At 27.8% G+C, this 22575-nt stretch overlaps 1 protein-coding gene across 1 annotated transcript; it reads left to right on the forward strand.

Moving 5' to 3' along the window:
* Positions 1-17293: 17293 nt before the first annotated feature.
* On the forward strand, positions 17294-22328 carry LOC129981953 (uncharacterized). The gene is made up of 3 exons (XM_056093024.1): positions 17294-17465; positions 20038-20099; positions 20589-22328. The coding sequence occupies exons 1-3, from the start codon at positions 17426-17428 to the stop codon at positions 21984-21986; spliced, it is 1500 nt and encodes a 499-aa protein (XP_055948999.1). The 5' UTR covers positions 17294-17425; the 3' UTR covers positions 21987-22328.
* The last annotated feature ends 247 nt before the right edge of the window (positions 22329-22575 follow it).

Genomic DNA, 22575 nt, shown 5'->3' on the forward strand with positions numbered 1-22575 from the left:
TAAAACTATAAGCATATACAAAAAATATATAACTAACATAAATACAATTTACTTACAAAAGCATACAACTAACCTAAAAGTAATTTAAATCGTCCGTTGATTATGGTTGCCATGCCAACAATCAGAACACTGCGCATGCGTGAATTTTCTTCGCCTTTTACGGTAACCCAATGCGTGAATTTTTCTACGCCAGTTGGGGTAACGCTATGCAGATTATACATTTTTAATTTCCTTTATTCTGTGTTATTTTAATTCAAAAGTACTTCAGAATGAATCTGAAACATGGATTAATTAACAATGTTAATTTTAAATGCATAAAACATTAAGAAAATAAACAGAATCGTTTGAAATAATCCGCCGAAAAATGTTAACCCTAGCCTCATTACTGTTGGGAGAAAAAAAAACCTGAAGCCTGACTCATTTGGCGGTGGGGAAAATGGAAGATTTTTTTGGCGGGAAAGTTGGTTTTTAATTAATAATTAAAATTCTAATTAAAATTTCAAAAAAAGGGACCCCAGGTGCACATTCCCGACCTCTAAGGTATACATGTACCAAATTTGATAGCTGTATGTCAAATGACCTGGCCTTTAGAGCGCCAACATACACACGCACATTGAGCTTTATTATAATTATAGATTAAAGAATATCAAAAACAATGTGATTACAATCTAATAAAAAGATTACAATTTCGATTAGATTGCACTCATCTCAATTATAATCACTTTAAGACTATAGTTCAGATAATTTTATTGAAAATTCAATAGCAATGTAATAAATCCTCTATAAACGTACACAGAGCAAATGTTCTTGAATGAATATTTATTTTGATATTATAGAACAATGAAGACACATTTTCGGATTTTACTGACAGACGTCCTCACACACATGAAAAAAAACTATAATTAAATTAATGAGTTAGTTTAGAACTTTGAAAATATTAAAATAATCCACTGGCATCGAAAAGCAAAAACTTTCAGATTACTAATATACCAGGAACTGAATAGAAATCCTATTACTGAATTTCGCTTTTACAAACATGAAAATAATCAGTTCAAATAAAAATGCTTGAAAATAAAATCAATCAAAACTAATTAAGAAATAAACTAAAATCATTCATAGTAACTTTATCTGAAGGAAATCTACTTTAACTTGAGAAAAAAAAAAAAAACCCATGAATCATTTAACCATGAAACGAAAACAAAGTGGATCCCAAACGGTCTTCTGGCCGGAAAACCCAAAAGAAATTATTTTGGGTGAGTTTAAATCAAACGCGTCTCTCACGCAAAATAGTTGCGTGTTGTCAACTTATCTTCACTGCTCTAAATAGACATTTCCTCCTTTCCATTCTAAAATGACATATTATTGTGTTTCTGTCTTTTTTTAATGTTATTATAAAAATGTTGATGCATGCATTTATTTGGGTTACTTCTAGAAGTGAATAGCATTATAAAAATGTTATAAATTTTGTCATATGTTAAGGTTTTATACTTTTAAGTAATTATAAATTTCATGAATTTGATAAGTTTTATTGACTTTGCTATATTAATATCCCGTTTTAAAGTAGCGCGACAGGCATTTTGGGACATAATTATTTTGGCTTTCAAATACTTGTGCGGTATCCCTATCTCTATAACTCTACATCATACTAACTGTTGACTTATTATGCATCAGACTTACTCCTTAGATGGTTTATTTTTTATTATCTAATTAGGTGATACTCGTTAAAAACAGTTAACTGGTTAAGGGATGAACACGCATAGACCCAAGATCTAAAGTGGAATTGACTATTGCAAGTGGTGCGAGAGTTTCGATAACTTGGAAAGGATTTGATATCATCCTAGTCATCTAAATAAGACAGAGAATAGAACTAGTGCAACTTTAATAAGAGACGTTAATGTAATAAAAAAAATTCAGATTCCAACCTAATGTTTTTGCTAGCATATAAAATACAATCGTAGTCTATTTTTAATACTTATGATAGTGCTTTTAAAAATTAGGAATGCAAGATCTAATTTCGGCTTTCGAAGATAAATATACCAAAAGTGCATATTATTTTGAAAATTAGCTGTATCTACAATCCATATTTAATCAGTTTGAGGGATTATTTTATATCGTCGTTCTAGTTAATTAGTAATTGTGAGCAAGATTTCCACTTACAATATCCGAAACTAGATCTTAGATATCGACATTCAAAAACCAGTACTTTATAACTGAATTACTTCATTTCACATCCCAATTATTCATATTATTTTACTTCCGTTTCCAGTGGGTAAGTACATCCGGTCTGCACAATGAATACCAATAAAAATCGTTTGTTTTTCACCATCGTATGTAATTCAAGAATTCGGACGTCGGTAACCGAAATAATTGGTCCCCTTACAAGGAAAGTTTCTAGTCATTGAAGGGAACAGGGAGCGGAAGAAATTTTGTAAATTTTCTTGAATTACTTCCCTTCTCTCAGCAGATGAAAATAATTTCCTCCACCATCTCATATTTTCTCCCGATGTTCACTTGTGGTTTTTCCCGCTTCCTCCCGAATACCACTAGTCAAATTAAGTGGTTTTTAAAAACTTCCGCTATTGTTTGGATTAAAGCAATCCCTATGTTTCAAGGATTAGGATTACTGGCCGATGTTTCAGCTTCTTGTCCGTACAGTATTTTGGGGGTAATTTGATAAATATTTTGGAAGGGAAGAAATTCTTGTGAAATTGATTTGAACTATTGGAATCTGTCAGGAATGCTTGATATTTTAATAACGTAATAAAAAAAGTTCTAATTTTTGTCTTTTAGAAATAAAGATTATTAATTTGAAGATTATTTTTAGTTAAGATGAAGAATGGAAATAACTTTGATGTTGATCTATGCGGCGAGGCTTAAAACAGAAATTAATATTTTAGTTGGTATTACAAGAATAATTTCTTTGACCAGATTATAAGCCATAAAATTTTGTTACCGTTGCATTAAATATATTTTTATCATTTATTTCCTCTTACGAATATTTTTTTTTATTTCTACTTACTTGCAACAAAGAAAAAGCTTCAAAATTGTAATACGAGAATAAAAAAGAACCGTAAATAAATTCCAAAAAAAAAGAAAAAAAAAAGATAAAACAAAAGGACAGAAGCATCTTTTATTATTAGTTTCCAAAGATTGTAAATAATTCTCAGGGACATTTCGAATTAAATATTTTTATACCTGCAAATACACGAAGAAAAAACATAGAAAAAGTATTATTGGAATATATAGAAAATACTGTAATTGCCAAAATATTCTATTTTGAGATTTCGACAAATTTTAGTATTGTAGTATATCAACATTGAATTAAAAAAAATACAAAATACACATATATTTTGAGATTTCTGTTCTGTCAATATTTCTGCATGTATATGAGCAAGACAATCAAAACAATGTATTAGATATTTAAAATTTTGCATACAGCATTTACATAATTGTTTAAATTATTTCGTTCTTGGTTTTTCTAAAGTTTAAAATCCATCAACAGTAAAAATTAACTTTATTCGATTTTCAACACTGTGCTGTTAAATAAGAATATTTTTTAAAAAAATCATTTTTATTAGTCCAATGCTCTTAATCTTGAATCAAAATATGCAAATATGACATTTTGAATTTATTTAATTGCCCCCTTTATTCATTTCCGAACAAAATATATTCAATTGTTTTGAAATTTATTTTGATGATTTAATTGTATTGTCATTTCTTTTAAAAAGGCATTTAATACCATTATTTGAATGCAAGTTTAAATAATTATAATTAGAAGTAATATGAAGCTCATATATATTATAAAAGAATACTATTGATTCGAAATTTAAAAATAATTAAATAAAAAAAAATTAGACTAAAATCAAATTTCTGGCGATATACATAAGGAAAGCAATATTATTATTTCATCCTAGAAGTAAAACAAGTATAAAATTCTACTCAAAGGGCTATGTTTTTCTGTAATTTAATCGTATCATAATTAAACTGGTTTATAAATAGAACTATTAATCCACTTTATTATGCACAAATACAGTGAAAACTGAGAAAATTCACAAAGTTTTCAATCGAGATAGTAAATTATTCGATGCAACAATGGTAAGTCTCTACGATATTTAAATTATCTAAACTGGTTACTTATTAGTAATTTTTATTAAGTGAAATTTATAAATAATAATCCATTTTAACATGACTAATGAACATTGAACAATTTCTTTTAAATCAAATGAAAAACAATATTTTAAATTATTCTGTGAACAATGGCAGTGGAGCATATAATTTTAGAAATATATATGTAAAAACAACAACACTGGGGAACAAATTTTGAAGGAGGCAATATGAGAAGGAAGGAGATCATTGTAGTCAATTTGGAGAAAGTCAAATGTGGCACTTATTTGATAAACATTTTTATATTTGTAGGAAAATATTACGTTTGATAAAGGATAAAATATCTTATTGAAGAATAATAGAAAACATTTCATTTATATGTGAACGAAAATGAAAATTTTACTCGATTTTTCAGAAGTTTGAAATTAGTGAGTGCCCAAAAAAGTCGTTTACAAATTTTAAAGGCTGGTCAGAAATAAAGAAAAAAACTTTTTAACCTGTCAGAGCACGACTCTCAGAGGCAAAGGACGATCTGACAAGATTTCTTTATAAATGAATTAAATAAAAGCAAAGAATATACCAGATAAAAAGTAAAATATAGGTTTAATGGAATAAAAATTCTCCTAAAGCTAAAAGTTTCAGACATGTAAGTATATATCGCTTCTATAAGTTTTTAAAAACTTATTTTAAATACTTTAAAAGTTTGTTTTTCATACTGTGAATAACCTACCATTTTTTACCATTGATTTATAATACTGTTATGCATTTAACTGCATTATACCCTTGCGAATTGGAATTCCATTAAACATGTGATATATCTTTATTTGGTGTAATCTTTTATTGAATTTACAACCAAAGAGCTCTCTTAGATATCGCCAACAGCATTGCAAGCTGTAAGCAATACTATATATTAAATGACAAATATGACGTAACAAATCTAGACATATCTATAACAAATCTTTGGAGTACTTAAGATGAATGGCTAAAAGACTTGCCACCTTAAGCTTTGCACGTTTTGCAAGTGTTTATTTTTTGAACTGTATTGATCCGCTATTACAAATTTGTATTCCATTAAGAGTTGAATATTCTACCTAGTGGCATCTTTTTGCTTTTACTTTATTAAATCCACACCTCGATTCAGCCTATCCAAGAAGTGGACAAGCGTAGCGGCAGTGAGAATTTACAAGCAGTGCCTTCATCTGGAGAATCATTAAAATGCAAACCATTGAATATTAAAAGAAAATCATTAGACCACTCCCTCCCCTCCTCCAGTTAGGGGAGTGTTTATTAACAATGGGAACAATAAAAATCTATGCGATAAAGTTTTACGTTCTAATGATAATGCATATTAACTGTGTAAAATATATTTAAACACTGTCATTGGATGTCAGTATAAAAGTATCCAAAATAATAATAATAAAAAAACAGTCTAGAAACTTAAAATCATACATCGAGTCATGTGAAATAAATTTAGAGTATATTTTAGGTTTAAACCACCATCAACTAGTTTCGGAATATATGAAGAGAAATAAAACTCTGTTAATGATGTAACGCTTACATATTTTTTGTCTTCAGCCGGAATGATGGGCCAATTTCGCCAGATGAATCAAGTGACGAATTTTAGTCTTCATCAATTTATCTTTCTCGATAAGAATTTTAAATTTGAAACACTTGGAAAATTTACAAGAATATATAATTAGAACCAAAACCAGAGTTTAAAAAAAAGCTAGTTAAGTTGTTAATGATCCAATAAAATATTTCCCTAGTCTTTCCAACAAATCGATGCATTTTATTTTTTAAAAAAGTTCTAGTTTCACATTTAAATAATTCAGGCCGAATTAAATAAACTGCAGTAGGCAATGCCCATTGGTAATGAAATAATACATTCCTTCATTTTCTAAAATTATTTTAAATACTTGAAGTTTATATAAACAAAAACTGAGCTACTTGTATAATGTTTTACGTAAAAGATATTCCTCAACAATATTTAAAATGCTTATAAATTCGATATGAATATTGCCAAAATTTTAAGTCACTATCATAAAAAATAATAATTTATGATTGGTTTTGAAAGTGAAAGCAGTTTTCTTTTATATGTCCACTTATGAAAAAACTTACTGCTAACTCTTTTGTTCTGCAACCATTTATAAACAAGCAACCTGGATGTTCAATCAAGTACGCCTAAAAATCCTTGTGGAAACGTCCTTTTACCGTACCATGGAAAGCTAAAATGTGAATTATCCCTTGTATGATAATGTACAGTTGCCATAAATCTAAAATTCTAAATGGATATTTCTGGGAAAGTATTCAAATTAATCTTCTATGACACTTCTTCCTACAAACTCTTCTCATTTTTCTTTTGCTTCCTGATCTTGAACTTCTAATTGTTCTTTGTTTATAATTACCATACGATGTTTCAATAAGATTTTCCGCTTGATGCCCCATGACAAAAACTAAAACGATTAAGGATGAATGAAAAAAAAATTGACACGGTCGCCAGTTTACGTGAGAATTACATTATTTCCGTCTTGATGCCTTTCGTAGAAATCGTTGTTAAATTTGTAGTAACTCATTCAGTAAACAGATAATCGCATTACTGAAAAGGGAGTTAGCTAACAGAGTCTTACGCTTCTTTATGAATTATCCATCTTTTTTTTTTTTGAAATGTCAAAAGTTACGATATGTAGAATTACCCTATTGTTAAAGCGATATTTACATGCTTAAAATAATTCCAACCTTTTTTACAATATTCAAGAATTTAAAATGTTTGACTATCTGCCGATAAATTCAATTTTTTGTTAATTATTCAACAGCATACCCGTTAAAACGTTTTGAAACATAATTATTTTTAAATATTTACATTTTGGTTTTAAAATGAAAATAAAATTATTGAATTAAGTGATTTAGCAATTAAATAAGTTCATATCTCTTTGGTGCTGACAGATAAATTGAATGAAGAAGATAGAATTTTGTCCTTCAAATATAAAATTTCAAAATAATAACAACATCGTGAAGATATTGAAAATCTCTAGAGATTTCAAAAGATTAGAACTAGTGTATTTTTTTTTACAATTTTTTTCTCACTTTAGTTTTACGAAATAAATTCGGATAGTTATCTTTCATTATCTAAGAGGTGACGCTTATTGATTAGCTGTTTTTCTCAAAAAAGTTCTATAAAAAGTTCAACCGCATGGAATAATAGAATCACAAATCATCCACAATTTTGTAATTTTTTTTACTATTTTCAACTTTATTTAAAAGACTGCAATTCGTTCTGCAAAACTGAGCTGACTTCAAAAAACGCCGACTACTTAAAATGCCATTCGCGATTTTGGAACAATGCAATGTTTGAATTTTTTTGAAAAATTTTTTATAGAAATAGTCGCGTTTCAAAAATACACATAGGAGTTACTTCCTAAATGAATAATTGTATGCAGTTTTTTTTTTTAAGATTAATTATTTGATGTACCGTACTAGCATTGCTTCGTCATCCAATTTATAACGGTAGAAGTTACAATTTTAATACCAGGAAGTAATTTGAAAAAAAAAAAATTCAGATATTCTAATTTTAGAATTCTACTCCCAAATATTTGGATGCAAAACATGAAGGGGAAATTACACATTTTTTTTATCGCATGTTTTACGCATAACCTTATGTGAATGATTATGATAAAATCGGAAAATATACCGATTTTTTTGTTTGATTTATGACCAATTTAACTACGTAGTGGATTATTACGAATGATATGATCTACTTCTATCAGATTGGTAAGACTGTAGTTTCCGTTTTATAAACTTCGAAACAGTTCATCCGGTAATCTTTTGTCCTTCAGAATAAAGTTGTCAATGTTTTTGTTATTTAGTGTGCTATAGAAAATCAAAATTTCCATTTCTAGAATTTTTTTTATAATTATTATTAAATAGACGCTTTTGAATATCACAACCTATTCTTTTTTTTAATGAATTCTTCATAAAATTATAGCGCAAAACTTACAAAAGGCATTATATTAGAAAATAACACCAGAATGAGAAGTTGCAAAACTTGCCAGCATATAATCTTTCATACAGAAGGCATTGAAATTCCGATTTTTGTTTTGCACCATTTTTCTAAGAAATTCATGAATACAGATACAAATTAATACCAGAAACTAAAAGACAAGAATATACATTGTGACAAAAAATAAAAGCATTTATGCTAAAATAATTTCAAAACCATGAACTGCACAAACACAAAAAGTGGAAGAATATTTCAACATAATGATTACAATTTGTACAGTAGACACAGAGTTTTCACAGATCAATTGATAACTCATCGTTATTTCAATAAATATGTTAAAAGGGAAAAATCAGCATGATTCGAATAAGTTCAATAACAAGTCAAAATAGACTGATTCATAACAAATAAGCAGTCTCATTATCTAATTTAATAAGATGGGTGTTTATATACCTAGACACGCAGGAATTGTATGTTGCATCAAAGAAATTAGCATCTTAGTTAAAATGTCACCAAAGCAAAATAAAATTTCAACTTCTATTTTAATGTCATAAGTTATAAAGAAAACGAAAAAATATTCCAAGATAACTCACCATAAAAAGATTCCATGTTTACTATTCAGACATTTTTAAACTGATAGTTGAAATCTTTTCATTTCATTTCATTTTTTTCTAATTTTAGTTAAATTGTCACCATTAGTTTTGAAGTAACATAAAAACTATTTTTGAACGGATCTCTTAAATTTTAACCTGACTCTGATGTCGATGAAGAAGTCAGAGCCGGTACTTCATCCTCAAATTTCCATACATCAGGAGGATGACATTTAATCTATGTCGGATTAGCGGGCACGAATTTCTCATACACAACGGACTACTAACGATGGAACTTGGTTTCGAACCCTTCTTTACAATCATAACCTTACCACAAGGCTACCATGGTTCTCTCAGTTATTCCTAATGAAACTAGAAAACTGATTAGAAAAAAATGTTTACAACCGTTTAAAAATTAAGATGATTTGACAATTAGACAAAACTTTACTGATTAGAAAGAAGCCAAAAATGATTAACAAATGGGAGAAATCAGTCAATATGTTGAATTATTTTGAGATCCCTTGCTACCATCTATCTGTCAAGGAAAAATTGCTATATACACAGAGGGGTTGGTCTCTCCAAAACTTTCTCGTATACTCTTTAATAAAGTTGTTACACCATAGAGCATCTTGCATGGCATTGGCATACAATAGTTAAGAAATATTAATCTTTGGCGTGAATTAAGCATTTTTACTGAATCTGTTGTGCCATCCTTGGAGAGTTTTTCGCAATTAATCCCTGGCATGCGATTAAAAAAAATACAAAAAATCGAATTTGCGTTTCTCTCAATCGCCTGCAACAAAAATTTCACAGAAAACTACATTTGCAGTCACAAAATTACATACCAAATATGACATATTTAAGTCATTGCGCCTTTGAATGATCACGTTTACATATTTCTAAATATACAAACCAAAGGATGGTGATTCAAAATTTGATAGTCGTCTGAGCTATAGATGTCAATTCTGTGCATCGAATTTTATCTCACTAACTGGCTTCGTTTTTTAATAATGTCGAATTATATTCGAAGAGCCGGGCAGACATACTTCCTTCGATCGAAGTGTGCTCAAAATTTGATAGAAATCTACAAATTTGGCGTAAATACCATAAATCAAATTTAATCCGTCTTGGTTAAACCGTTTTTGAGTTATCTTTGTCATAGACAGACCGACGGACATTTTACAGAAATGTGTGTTTCAACCCCAGATAGGTTTAAAACGAGGAGATTCATCAAAATAACAAGTTCAGATTTTTTAACGATTACTATATTTTCTTTATACTACGTATAGAAGGAAGAAAAAATTCTTGAGGGAAGAATAAATGAAACAAATCGGAACATTACTATCGGAACATTATTTATCGGAAGGAGCATCATAATAATCATGATTTTTATTATTCAGTCTTTCGCAGCTGTGAATGACAGAAGACATTTGTATTCTAAATAATTTACCATTATTGGCTAAAAAAAATAGAAGGCTGACGTACAAGCCACAAACAAATTGACTTTAATAAAAATGATTTTAGATTCTGATCAGATGACAATGATTCATTTTGGATGAAATGAAGTGGCCAAACGGAAAAGTATATAATTGTTTATTTATAACTCGTTTTATTTTGGTTGCAGAAAGTTCTTTAAGATTTATACGATGGAAAGATTGATTTTGTTTTAATACTTTCACAGAACAGAATAAAATCTGTAAAACAGACCATAAAAACACGATTTCCATTTGATTATTTTTTTTCTTCACTTGGTATCTTAAGAAAAATGAGTCAGAACAGGGAAAGTAAAAATGATCCCTGTTCTTTTATCTATGACAAGAGATTAATAAAAGTGATTTTTTTTGTATTAATTTTTGTTGAACTTTTTTTCATTTCTAATCCTAAACAGGAAACTCACTTTCAAAATAGTTGAACTAAAGAGATTTACAACCATTTTTATTATTAAACTGTGTGAAGATACAATTTATTTCGCTTGATTTGCGTAGTATATCATAAATATTAAAGACCTTAACATCAAACAAACGATTCATTTTCATTTAGTTAGCCGTTTAGGAAACGGTGTTATTATTATCTCAAAATAACGTATTAAATAAGTTCAGTCACCCTTTTGACCTGTCTGTCTTTATCCGCGAAATCACTCTCCAACATAGAATGCGTCGTAAAGATGTCATTGTTAATAAATGCAGCTATAAAACTGTGCCTAGGACTGAAAGAGTGTCAGTATAATAGTGTATTTAAGAATAGTAACTTAACAATGGGATTAAGATTGGCGTATATTAAAAATTTATATTTATGTTTTCAAAATTTGTGAAAAATATTTTTTGATCACTCAGTCAGAAGCATTATGTGATTTTTTGGGGATTGTTTTTTGTTAAAAGAATTTCACAATATTTTAGAAAAGAAATGGTTATTTTAAAGAGAAATTCAGAAATGATAACTGGGGGGAGGGGGTAAAAAGGAAGAAAGTTATATGGAAAACATATTTTTTTTTGGTGTTGAATACATTAATAAAAAAAAATTACATATAGAAAATTTATAGAAGCAGATTTCAGGTTATCATTTATTGATATAAGATTTATATCATTCTAATTCTATTTCTAGGCAAGAAATTGATCACCTTATGTATATATACATACATCTGATAATTTAAAAATTTGTCGTTAAGTGAAATTCATGATTGAATGGTGACAAACTAATTAAAATTTCCCTCTGCACATTGATTTCAAAAACGATCGAAAATATATCTGAAGATTAATGACTAAATTTGTCTAGGAAGATATCAAAATAACTTTTATGTTGGCCTGTTTTTAATTACACTTTTCATTAGCTCTATAAAACCTGCTATACTGTTTTTATCATAGTTCATATTAAAATGTTGAATTTAATCAATTAAACGTGAAAATCATCGCTCATACACAAATCTGCTCATAATTATAAAGACAATTTTTCACAAATTAATGCATTCATTTATATACAAACTGAATGTTTTTTTAAAACTTTATACTATTCCACAGTGCTTAATGGATTCGAGCAAAATTTGAGACATTTGTTCCTAAGCATCTAGAAGGGTTAAATGCACTTTTAAAAAATTGCTAATAAACGTAAAATAGATTAAAAATATTTTATATTTCTCCACCACAATTTCGACGCATAATAACTTAATTCCAGCTTAATTTTATCTCACATTTTAGCATTTAATAACTTTTACAGGGCCTTATTGACATATCATATGTCCTTTTAATAATTGTATTTTAACTTAAACTTGTAAAATAAAATTTTATTTCACTTGAAATGTTTTTAATTTTGCCAGTTGTTGGTATAGCATTCAGTCCTTTTCCTCCTTGTTAATCAGTACTATTATATTATCAGAACTCAAAATCAAATACTAAAATCTGTATATCTGGCAAAATATTATAAAAATTTGATTACTGTGATTCCTAAATAGTATGGATGTGAATATATCTATATACTTATAATAAAGCTCAAAATGTGTGTATGTGTGTGTGTGTTGGCTCTCTACAGGCCAGGTCATTTGACATACAGCTACCAAATTTGGTACATGTATACCGTAGAAGTCGGGAATGTGCACCTGGGGTTACTTATTTTGAAATTTTAATTATTAATTAAAAACTAACTTTCCCGCCAAAATAATCTTCCATTTTCCCCACCGCCAAATGAGTAAGGCTTCAGTTTTTTTTTCTCCCAACAGTAATGAGGCTAGGGTTAATATTTTTCGGCGGATTATTTTAAACGATTCTGTTTATTTTCTTAATGTTTTATGCATTTAAAATTAAACATTGTTAATTAATCCATGTTTCAGATTCATTCTGAAGTACTTTTGAATTAAAATAACACAGAATAAAGGAAATTAAAAATGTATAATCTGCATAGCGTTACCTCAACTGGCGTAGAAAAATTCACGCATTTGCGTTACCTAACTGGCGAAGAAAATTCACGCATGCGCATTGTTCTGATTGTTGTCATGACAACCACTTCAACGGATGATTTAAATTATTTTTAGGTTAGTTGCATGCTTTTGTAAGTAAATTGTATTTATGTTAGTTATATATTTTTTGTATATGCTTATAGTTTTAAGTACATCGTTTTTTAAGAGTTTTTTTAACCTGTTTTCAATGATTTAAATTATTTTTAGGTTAGTTGCATGCTTTTGTAATTAAATTGTATTTATGTTAGTTATATATTTTTTTGTATATGCTTATAGTTTTAAGTACATAGTTTTTTAAGTAGTTTTTTTAAACCTGTTTTAGACCGATTATTTTAAACGATTCAGTTTATTTTCTTAGTGTTTGATGCATTTAAAATTAAACATTGTTAATGAATCGATCTGTTCATGATGAATCTGAGAAAATTTTGTTGACAAATTCTTGAGATATTACATAAATTAAGAAAGATATTCTTTAGTGCCCATAAAGTTTAAACGCTCAGTGACTCTATTATCAGTAATCATATTATTAAAAAAATGCTTTGTTTCAGTAAAAAATATTATTGTATTAATTGCAGATTAATCATTTACACTTTAATTTAAAGCATAAATTCTACGAGGGGTAACAGAAAATTAGAGAGATACATATCACGTTATGACTGAAGGCCTTTATAATATTATGAGTGAATTATATGACTATCAAAATTTGAAGTTTTAAAATATTTTGCTGAAGAATCTATTAAAGTTGGAATTGCATAAAATATTTAATTATTAAAATTTTAATGAACATTAAGATTGGCGAACCGGCTGGTCGCCGAAGGCGGCTAGTATATATATATATAAAGAGAACCCAAGTAAAAATATTTTCGAATAACATGGTCACAGTCATGTGCGTTTACATTACATTGAGTGAACGTTGTATCTTGCTCCATAGAAATTGATATGAGAGTTATCTGAATTTTATAATTATTGAAATTCTGCATTCATTAGCAATTTATATTAAGAAAATCTACTCGAGGTATTACACAAAATGTTAAATACAAAAAGTATTAAGTTTCTCAGATTAATGAAATTTTTTTAGGTTGTATTCACTTAAGTTAAGATTTAATCATTTAAATTGTCAATATAAATCTAGAAATTTCATTTCTCCCATGGTCAATACGTTCAGCAAAATCTAGAGCAATCCAAGCAATCTGTACACAGATGCGCCAAACGGCGAGAGTAAAGTTTTAAGTAGTTGAGTATAAGAATATTTGCATTGTGCTTTTTCTAACATACATAAAAATAAATGCAGACAGAGCAATGAATACAGCAGCTTATAAATATATAGATTGTGGAATGAAATTTTTTTTTAATGATTTTAAGTTTTGAATAATAACATTTTGTGAAAGCTGATACAATAATAGATGTACGTATATCAACGACATATATTTGATAACATATACCAGCACCACCATGGGTACAAGATATCAAAAAAAGAGTAAGTGCTTCTTTAAGAAAAATTTAGTTGGTACATTTCTTAGGAAAAGTATTATTCCCTTGATCATTATTTTTTTTTACAATTTCATGAATTTCTAATGCCACCAGAAATGTGACCCTAGATTAAAACTAATCAATAGATATCAAGCTTATAATACTTAATAATTAGTGAAAAATCGGTCTAAGAATCAATTTTTTTTTCATAGAACGTTATTAATCCATACAATTAATTTAGATACATTTCCTTAAAATGTTTTAGAAACATATCAAGAGATTAACAAGAAAATAAGCTGAATAAAATCTGTAATTTGGGTGACGAAATGAAAATATTTGAATATCAAGTGAAGTTTTTTTGATGTCAAGTGAACTAACGTTGGAGCTACAGCTACGAAATTTGGCATTTAATAATTTTTTTTTGTAATAGATGCTGAGATAGATGATGTTGTTTGTTAAGTCTAGATTGATTTTTAGATATGTTTCACATTTATTTTTTTTATTGTTTTAATTACTATATTTAGGCACATACCCGCCGAGATGATGTTTTTTTGTGTATAAGATTTAAATAACAACATTTTTTTGTGTATAAGATTTACATTAAATACATTTTTCTTTTGTGTATAAGTGTGTGCGTACGTCATCTCGAATGTATAATCAAGAGAAGGTTTTAACACTAATATAAAGACCGGTTAATCAAACCTAAAACATATCATGATATGGTATTTCGACTAGACGTTCAGTTCTCTGTTATCTTTTTACGACAGTAGCTAAAAAGGACTGATTTCGAATCGGCATAGGCAAAAAAGAAACTGCTTCGGTTACGAAAATAATATGTGGATTGGGCTATGTTTCTAGTATTACACGATGTTAAGAACTTAAACCAAGAAGAATATAGTATTTTCATCTAGGCAGCACATGTAAACAAATTTAAAACTATTTATTTAATGCAAAAATAATTGGATAATTTAAACATTAAAATTGCAGATCAGAATAGCAATAGGATTTATAACAGATGCATACAGATAACGCAATCAAGAAATCCAAAATATACAAAGATGAAACAGAAACAGGGCTATGTTTTTAAACTTTCCAGGATTTAGAAGATAAGAATTACAGGTTGTTTTTTTTTACTTCCTGGGGTTTAATTTATTCTTTTCTTTCTTCTCTCAATATCAATAAACTCGTATAGTTGCGAACAACACGACTGAAGAATCAACTCATCTATTGCGTGATTAGAGGATATATAGATTAATTCTGTGGAAGAGAGATGGGAATTGTTTAGTGAGGCATTATTTGAATCAGTTCATAAGTTAAGTAATGAAATTTTATTGCTATCAAGTATGTACTGCCCTTAAAGATAGGGGCAAAATAGATATAGCAAAATTTAGAGATCAGAAATATAGCAAAAATTAGAGATAAGATTTATTTCATCAAATTTATTGAAAACATTAAGATAAGAATTAACTTGTTAAAAATTGCATTTTTTCCAAAAAAGAAGTAGTTTTTTTACTTAAAGTTATTTGAGTAATATCATAGTTTTTTTTAATTATTAAAAACGAATATTTTATTAAACCTAATAATTTAATAATAATTAAATTTAATAATAATTAATAAATTTAATAAATAATAAATAAATAAATTTAATAATAGTAATTAATTTAATAATAATAAATAAATTTAATAATCATAATTTAATAATAATTAAACCTAATAATTTCATAATAATTTTCATCAAAAATGGGTCAGTTGATTCATACAAAAACGATGTGAATTTTTTAAGTAATGAAAAAAAATCATTAAAAATCATGTATGATTTTTTTAAAATTTTGATTTTAGTATTTACATATACACACTTACATTTTGAAGCTCAAGTAGTTTGAAATTTAAGTACTCTTTTGACAAAACGTATTAAATTAGTCATTTATATTCACAGAAATCTAAACAGAATTATTCTTATTTATAAAAGATTAAAAATACTATTTTCAGCACGATGCTGAAACCCAGAATACTTGAAATACATTATCATCATAGCTTTTAACATCTTCAAATACAGTCAGAAAATAATATGAATTTATATTTATTTGATTGAAATTATAGGTATTTTTTTTTATTTAAACTGAAATCAAATAGCTTATACTTTTCAGAATTAGTCTTTGCCAATTTCTACGAATTCTTTCTGTTAAGTCGTGGTGCATCCAATATATTATAAACTTTTATTTTTATATGATAATTTAGTCTGTATCAATCATAACGTAATCAAATTTTTTAAAATTTTTTTATAAGAATTTATTAGAAAATAAATACTTTTAATGAATCGTATGCAAATTAAAACGGACAAAGTAATAAAATTAAACTTTGTAAAGATTTGTGAATAATTTTTTTCCAATATTTTTCAATTAAAAATATAAGCTATGCTCATAATATAAAATCGTTGTATACTCAAACAGAATTTACAGAATTTTGTTATAATAAATGCATTTTGGTCATCGCCCTTTCTCTTATTTCAAGTGATGTAGCAAAAACTGAATTCGAACGCAAATACAACCTAGCAACCTGATTAAAATTCTGACTGGTACTCTCTAATTTTAAATGTAAAACGAAAATTCTTAATAAAAAGTCACAATGTAACAATTTGTAAAAAAGTTTTTTATAGAATTCAAAATTTAAACATTAAAACTTATTTCTCATCACTATTTCTGCACTGCATGTATTACTTTCCTAAAAGAATCTGCAAAATTACAGTAAAAAGGAAAATGCATTATAAAAGCGACATTCAAATTCAAAGCGCATAATCCAGGACCTTATATAACGATTTTTGTTGAAACTACATGCAAATAAGATAAAGGAATTTCTCTCGGATAATTTTTCCAAGCAACATTCCTGGTAATGAAACATCTTCCCATAGTCTAGCCCAAACAATTCTCACATTCTTGATTGGTCCACAGCGGTATCCGGAAAAACAGATGATCTTCAGTTTCGCCCAAAGATAAAGAGCCTACTTTCCATCCTCAACAAAAATAAAAAAAAGTCGGAAAAAAAGAGGCCTCAATTTAAACGCTAAGTGGTTAAATTTACCTATTTGTAGGTAAGGAGGTGGTTTCCGATTGGTCGAGGAGTGGTTTCATGTCAAGGTATATAGGAAATGGTTCTCTACCTCTGATCCATAATAAGAAAGTGATTGTCGATTGGATATGGTCGAAGGAGTCCGTGGAAAAGGCATATAAAAACCAATTCATTCAAGCTTACAGAAGCAGTTATTTTGAGTTCCTTTTCACCGAAAGTTGAGTCTAGCAGCCACTTTCAATTTCAGAACTAAACATGAAAGCATCTCTGGCTCTTGCTTTGATTTCGGCTCTCAGTAAGTAATACAACACACTTTATTATTAAAAAAATAAGCTTATGTTATAATCGGATTATCATGGTAGTTTATACTACAGAGATTCTTAATATTGCCAGTATTTAAAAATTGATTTTACTATTTTTTGACTTTGAAAAGTTTTAGATTTTTTTTAGTGCTTAAATTTTAAAAACCTTTCAAGATAAATTCTTAAATAATGTGTTAATCAATAATTTATGGGATAGGAACCCACTTTATTTTAATATAAATTCTTCATGACTTATGTAACATTTTTTAAAAATAAAATAACAATGCAATTTTTTTTAAATTAAAAATGTTATCAAATGAATTAGTATTAAATTTTTATTATTATTATATATATAATTTTTATTTTTGACTTCCTATGAAATTATTACATTGTTTGGAATGTATATAGATTTTCACAGAGAAAACTTTTACAATACATTTTGATAGTATATGCGTTTTATACATTTAGTGCATTTAATATTTAAATATTTGGTTTCAAATTTAATAAAAAAATATTACGAAAAGCGATGTTATTATACAAAACCATGAATGAGGCTGTTTTAAAGTATTAGGACTTTTTTTCCTTTAAAAATACATAATATTGCCTTATTTGTTATTCAGTTATCTTCTATCACTGTTTTTAGAAAATTCTTTAGAAATGTTATGCTTGCTCACAAATATATCATTTCATTAATCATTTATAAATTAATTCATTGTTTGTTAAAGGTAAAAATTCTAATGACAGTTAATCAACAAAAACAGAGCTCATTGTTAAACGAAATTAAAAATAAGAAATATTACATATTTCATCATTGCATGCTTTGTTCAGAATTTTTAAAATAATTTTTTGTAAAGATTACTGCAAAGTTTTTTTATGAGAATTATAAAATAAAAATTTTACATATTTATGATAGCAGAAAAATGTAATGAAACCGTAACTATCACAAACGCTTTTTTAATATTTAATCCCATAAATAATATTTCTTTATTTGAAGCGAATCACTTAATATTTTCAATTTCCGGCAATTAAATTAAATTAAATTAAAATGAATATATACATTTATAAAATCCATTTCATCATAATTTTTATGTAATTGCACAAATTTTAAGAGAAAATTAAAAAATATGGAAAAAAAAATTGAAAAACTACTTAAAAGTATGCAATTTTATATATATATATATAATTTAAATAATATAACTCTCTAAATTAATTGCTTCTCTTTAAAAAATATTATTTGTTAATTAAAGTTATAACAGAAAAGGAAATTCGCTGCTTAAAATATATAATTCCGCTATTTAAAAAGACACTAGTCACTACTCCCAAATCATATATATATATATACACAGTAAAAAATATTTTTTTAAATTCCAACGTATCAATCTTTTATTTCAAAAAATTTCACACTCAGCAAAATTATTAATTCAGATTTAATTATATCTTTCTAAAACTTTATATATAAATGAAATGATATATATGTAAAATATTGTGTTGAAATATATACTTCCAGTTGTCATTGGAGACCAAATCATCTGCCGGAGATATTGTCATATATATTTTCAATTAGATATAGTGAAAATATAATTTCTTATCCATTACTCCGGCGAATTGTAATCCATGAAAACTGTGTTACTTTAATTGCCTTTTATATGTTTTGTTCATTGTGTACATGCAGCTTTCCAATGAAGACCAGTCCCATAATGTCATAGAACTATTTGAAACGTTAATAAGCAACTCAACTATCTTAAAGTTTTTGTGGTGTAATAAATTACTTTTATATTCATTTTCGGAACTACTAAGATATTAAACAGAATTCTGCTTTAGCTCTGAGCAATGGTTGATGAAACAATGCAAACGGTTGAAATCTTAAGGATACATGTTGGAAATTAAGCAAAAAAATTATTTTTAGGAAGTTGACATAATAGTTGACAGCTGAAAAAATAATTCAAAAAGTTGAGTTTCAGAAAAATTTGCACTAATAATAAACGAGTATTTTTGGAAAGATAATCTTTTGAATTTTATGATGAAGTAGAAATCATATTTGAATTGTAATAATTTTAGAAGTTATGGTGGAAAAATGACAAAATTTTCTTAATTTTTAATTAAAATTTTAAAAAGTCTTTCTGAACTAGACATTTCCACTCTCCAAAATATATATTGCTCAACATCAAATGATCTAGACTGTAGAGAGCCAATGTACATTCATCTTTATTATTAATTAGTACAGATAAATTAATATGCTTTACTTCATTGATTTTCTCAACAATTGAAAGGAAATCAGTAATAAGCAATTCAAAATAATTATATAAATTGTATATATAAAAGTATATTTCCTATTTATAAATGTTTACTATTATTAATTAATTCCATTTATTATGTTTCAAATTATTTTATTAAGCTATTTTAAGTTGCTATATCTTTAGAAGTAGAATTATATTAACTGATAATAAAATGAAGGATTTGAGTGTAAAGAAATGGATTATTAAAATTAAAATTTAATGTGTCTATTTAATATTTCTTTTATGATTAATTTTTATTAAAGTGTTTATATTTTTCTATATTTTACAGGTGCCCTAGTAACTGGTCAAACAGCTGGGACAGCTTATCCATTTTATCAGAAAAATGGACAGGTAAAACATAAAAATTGTTTTGAACATCAGGGAAAAGCCATTTAACATGGATACATCTTAAAATTTTAATTCCCATAATTTAATGATTCATAAGCCTTTTCTTAGAAACTTCTAAATAATAACAAGTCAAATGTTGCTTATAACTCACATAGAGTTTAATCACATTTTGCTCTTTTATATCTTAATTTATGTAAAAAAAAACTTAAAAGAGAAACTTAGGTTTAAAAATTTCTTTTAATGTGTGAATTACATTGTCTAAGCACAAATTAAAAAAAATGAACCAATTTGGAAGAATGAGCTATTTTCTTTTCATATATTACTAAAATATTGTGTTCATAATCAAAAGTTGAAAAGAAATAAGTAATTTAAACAAATTGCTAGGTTATAATAAAAAAATTAATCCTGAAACAGTATGGTGTAATTATTACTTGTAATTTAGACAGTTCGTGAAAATGTCCTATTTTAAGAATCCATTGTTTCCATTTTTAGATATTCACTTTACAGTCAACAACTCCGACTCCCCACACTTCTACAATGGTATCCTTGTCTCCTCAAACATCTGTAAGCGTTCAACATACGATTGTTCGAAACAGGCCTGCCTATCCCTATCCATATACAGAAACTACTCTGCAATCGGATGGATCAGAAGACTCAAGCTATTACTATACTTATGAAGATACCTCAGAAGAAAGTAACGATAAGTATACAACAACTCCTGTACCTACAACTTCCACCGCCAAATCCACGGTCAGAAGTTTCTGGAACAGTCAAAAGGCACAGTTAGATGCAAGAAGGAAAGAAAATTCCCAAAAACTTTTACCTACTTACAACAGACCAACGCCTAAAGCCGAAAGCAAACCAAAGGTTGAATTCAAGATTAGAGAAAAACCCAAGTTTGGACTAGCTAACAGAAACAAAGAATTAACTACAACTCCAGCTTCCGGCGATGAGTATACTTCTCAGGTCCAAACTACAACACAAAAGTCAGTGAAAAATAATAACGTTGAAGCAAATTTGGCTATTGAGAAGAGTCCTATGAAAGATGATTCCAACAAGGTTCAAGAAAAAGGCACCAACCCAAACCAGATTGTTGGCCGTATCGGAGAAATTCCAGTTTCAAACAAATTTTCTACCCAAATACAGCCTTCCGTTCAAGCTCAAAACAAGAAAGTTAACAGATTTGGCGCATCAAGGCAAAGCAAATTTGATGAATCTGTTGCTACCAGTAAACTTGCTGAAAGTATTGCAAAACTTCAACAGCCTGCATTAAAAGATGCCTTGAATTCCCTAGCAGCATTAGCAAGTAACAAAAATCAGCAACCTGCTTTATCCCCAGAGCAATTTTTGATGAATCTCAACAAACAACAACTGCCACTTTCAAGCAATAAACAGCAATCTTCTGTTAACCAACAATTCTTAACCAGCAACTTGCAGGGTCTTCTTAACAGTAAACAAAATCAACAGCAGCTTCCAAACACCAATCAACAATCCCTCTTGTCACTTTTTCTGAATAATCAGCAGACAAGCAAACCTAATGCCTTTGTCGTAACTAGCCCTGCAGTCGACACCGCTGCTAGATCTTCAGAAGCTTTAATCGACAGCACTGCGGGATCTGGCTTTTTATCTAGACTAGGAGCTCTGGCTCTTGGTGGTGGAGGGGATGGTCTTCTTCTAGAAAGGGATGGTGGCTATGGTGGAGGAAATGGTCTAACCTTTAACCTTGGACCAGTTCCTGATCCTTTGACCATCCTCTTGAAGCTGCTTTCTTTAATCCCTCGTCCGCTATTAGATCTTAATGGAAGAATATTCTTTGGCATTGAGTTAGGTAAAAATGCGGGACTTGTTTCCGGAGCAGTTCCCAAGCCAGGAATAAAACCAATTGGTTAAGTTAAAATTGCAACAATTTTGACAGGTTGAAAGATAATTAAAATCGAAGCAATTATAATCGAATTGTGATACGAGAAATTTAAGATGAAAATATTATTTTTATTTTAGACGATTAGGGTTTTTTTTTCAACCGTTAACTATTAAAATTATTTTTCTTTTATTTATGGGAAAAATAAGTTTTAAATAATTTTCATGAACGAAGATTACGAAGAAAATAATCAACCAATGTATATAATTTGTATATTTATTAATAGTGTAGATTCATATTTTTGTAAAATTTATTCAGAGGCATTTTACAACTTGTATATTAGGTAATGTATTTTTGTATAAATAGTTCGTTTGTATTCTTGAAAGCAGCTGTCATCAAGATTCAAGATCAGATTGTAAATATATAAATATTTTATTTTTATATCTTGGAATATGTATATAATCTTAGCCAAACTTTGTACAGATACAATTTATATGTAAATATACGTTTGAAATAAACATTTCTGGGAAAAACATGCTGTTTTCATTTTTTTCCGAAGTACAAAATACAAGCAAACAGGGATTGAATTACTAAAATTACTTTATCTATAATTGAAAATTA

Source organism: Argiope bruennichi, chromosome 8 (genome assembly GCF_947563725.1).
Source record: "Argiope bruennichi chromosome 8, qqArgBrue1.1, whole genome shotgun sequence".
NCBI classification, from domain to species: Eukaryota; Metazoa; Arthropoda; class Arachnida; order Araneae; family Araneidae; genus Argiope; species Argiope bruennichi.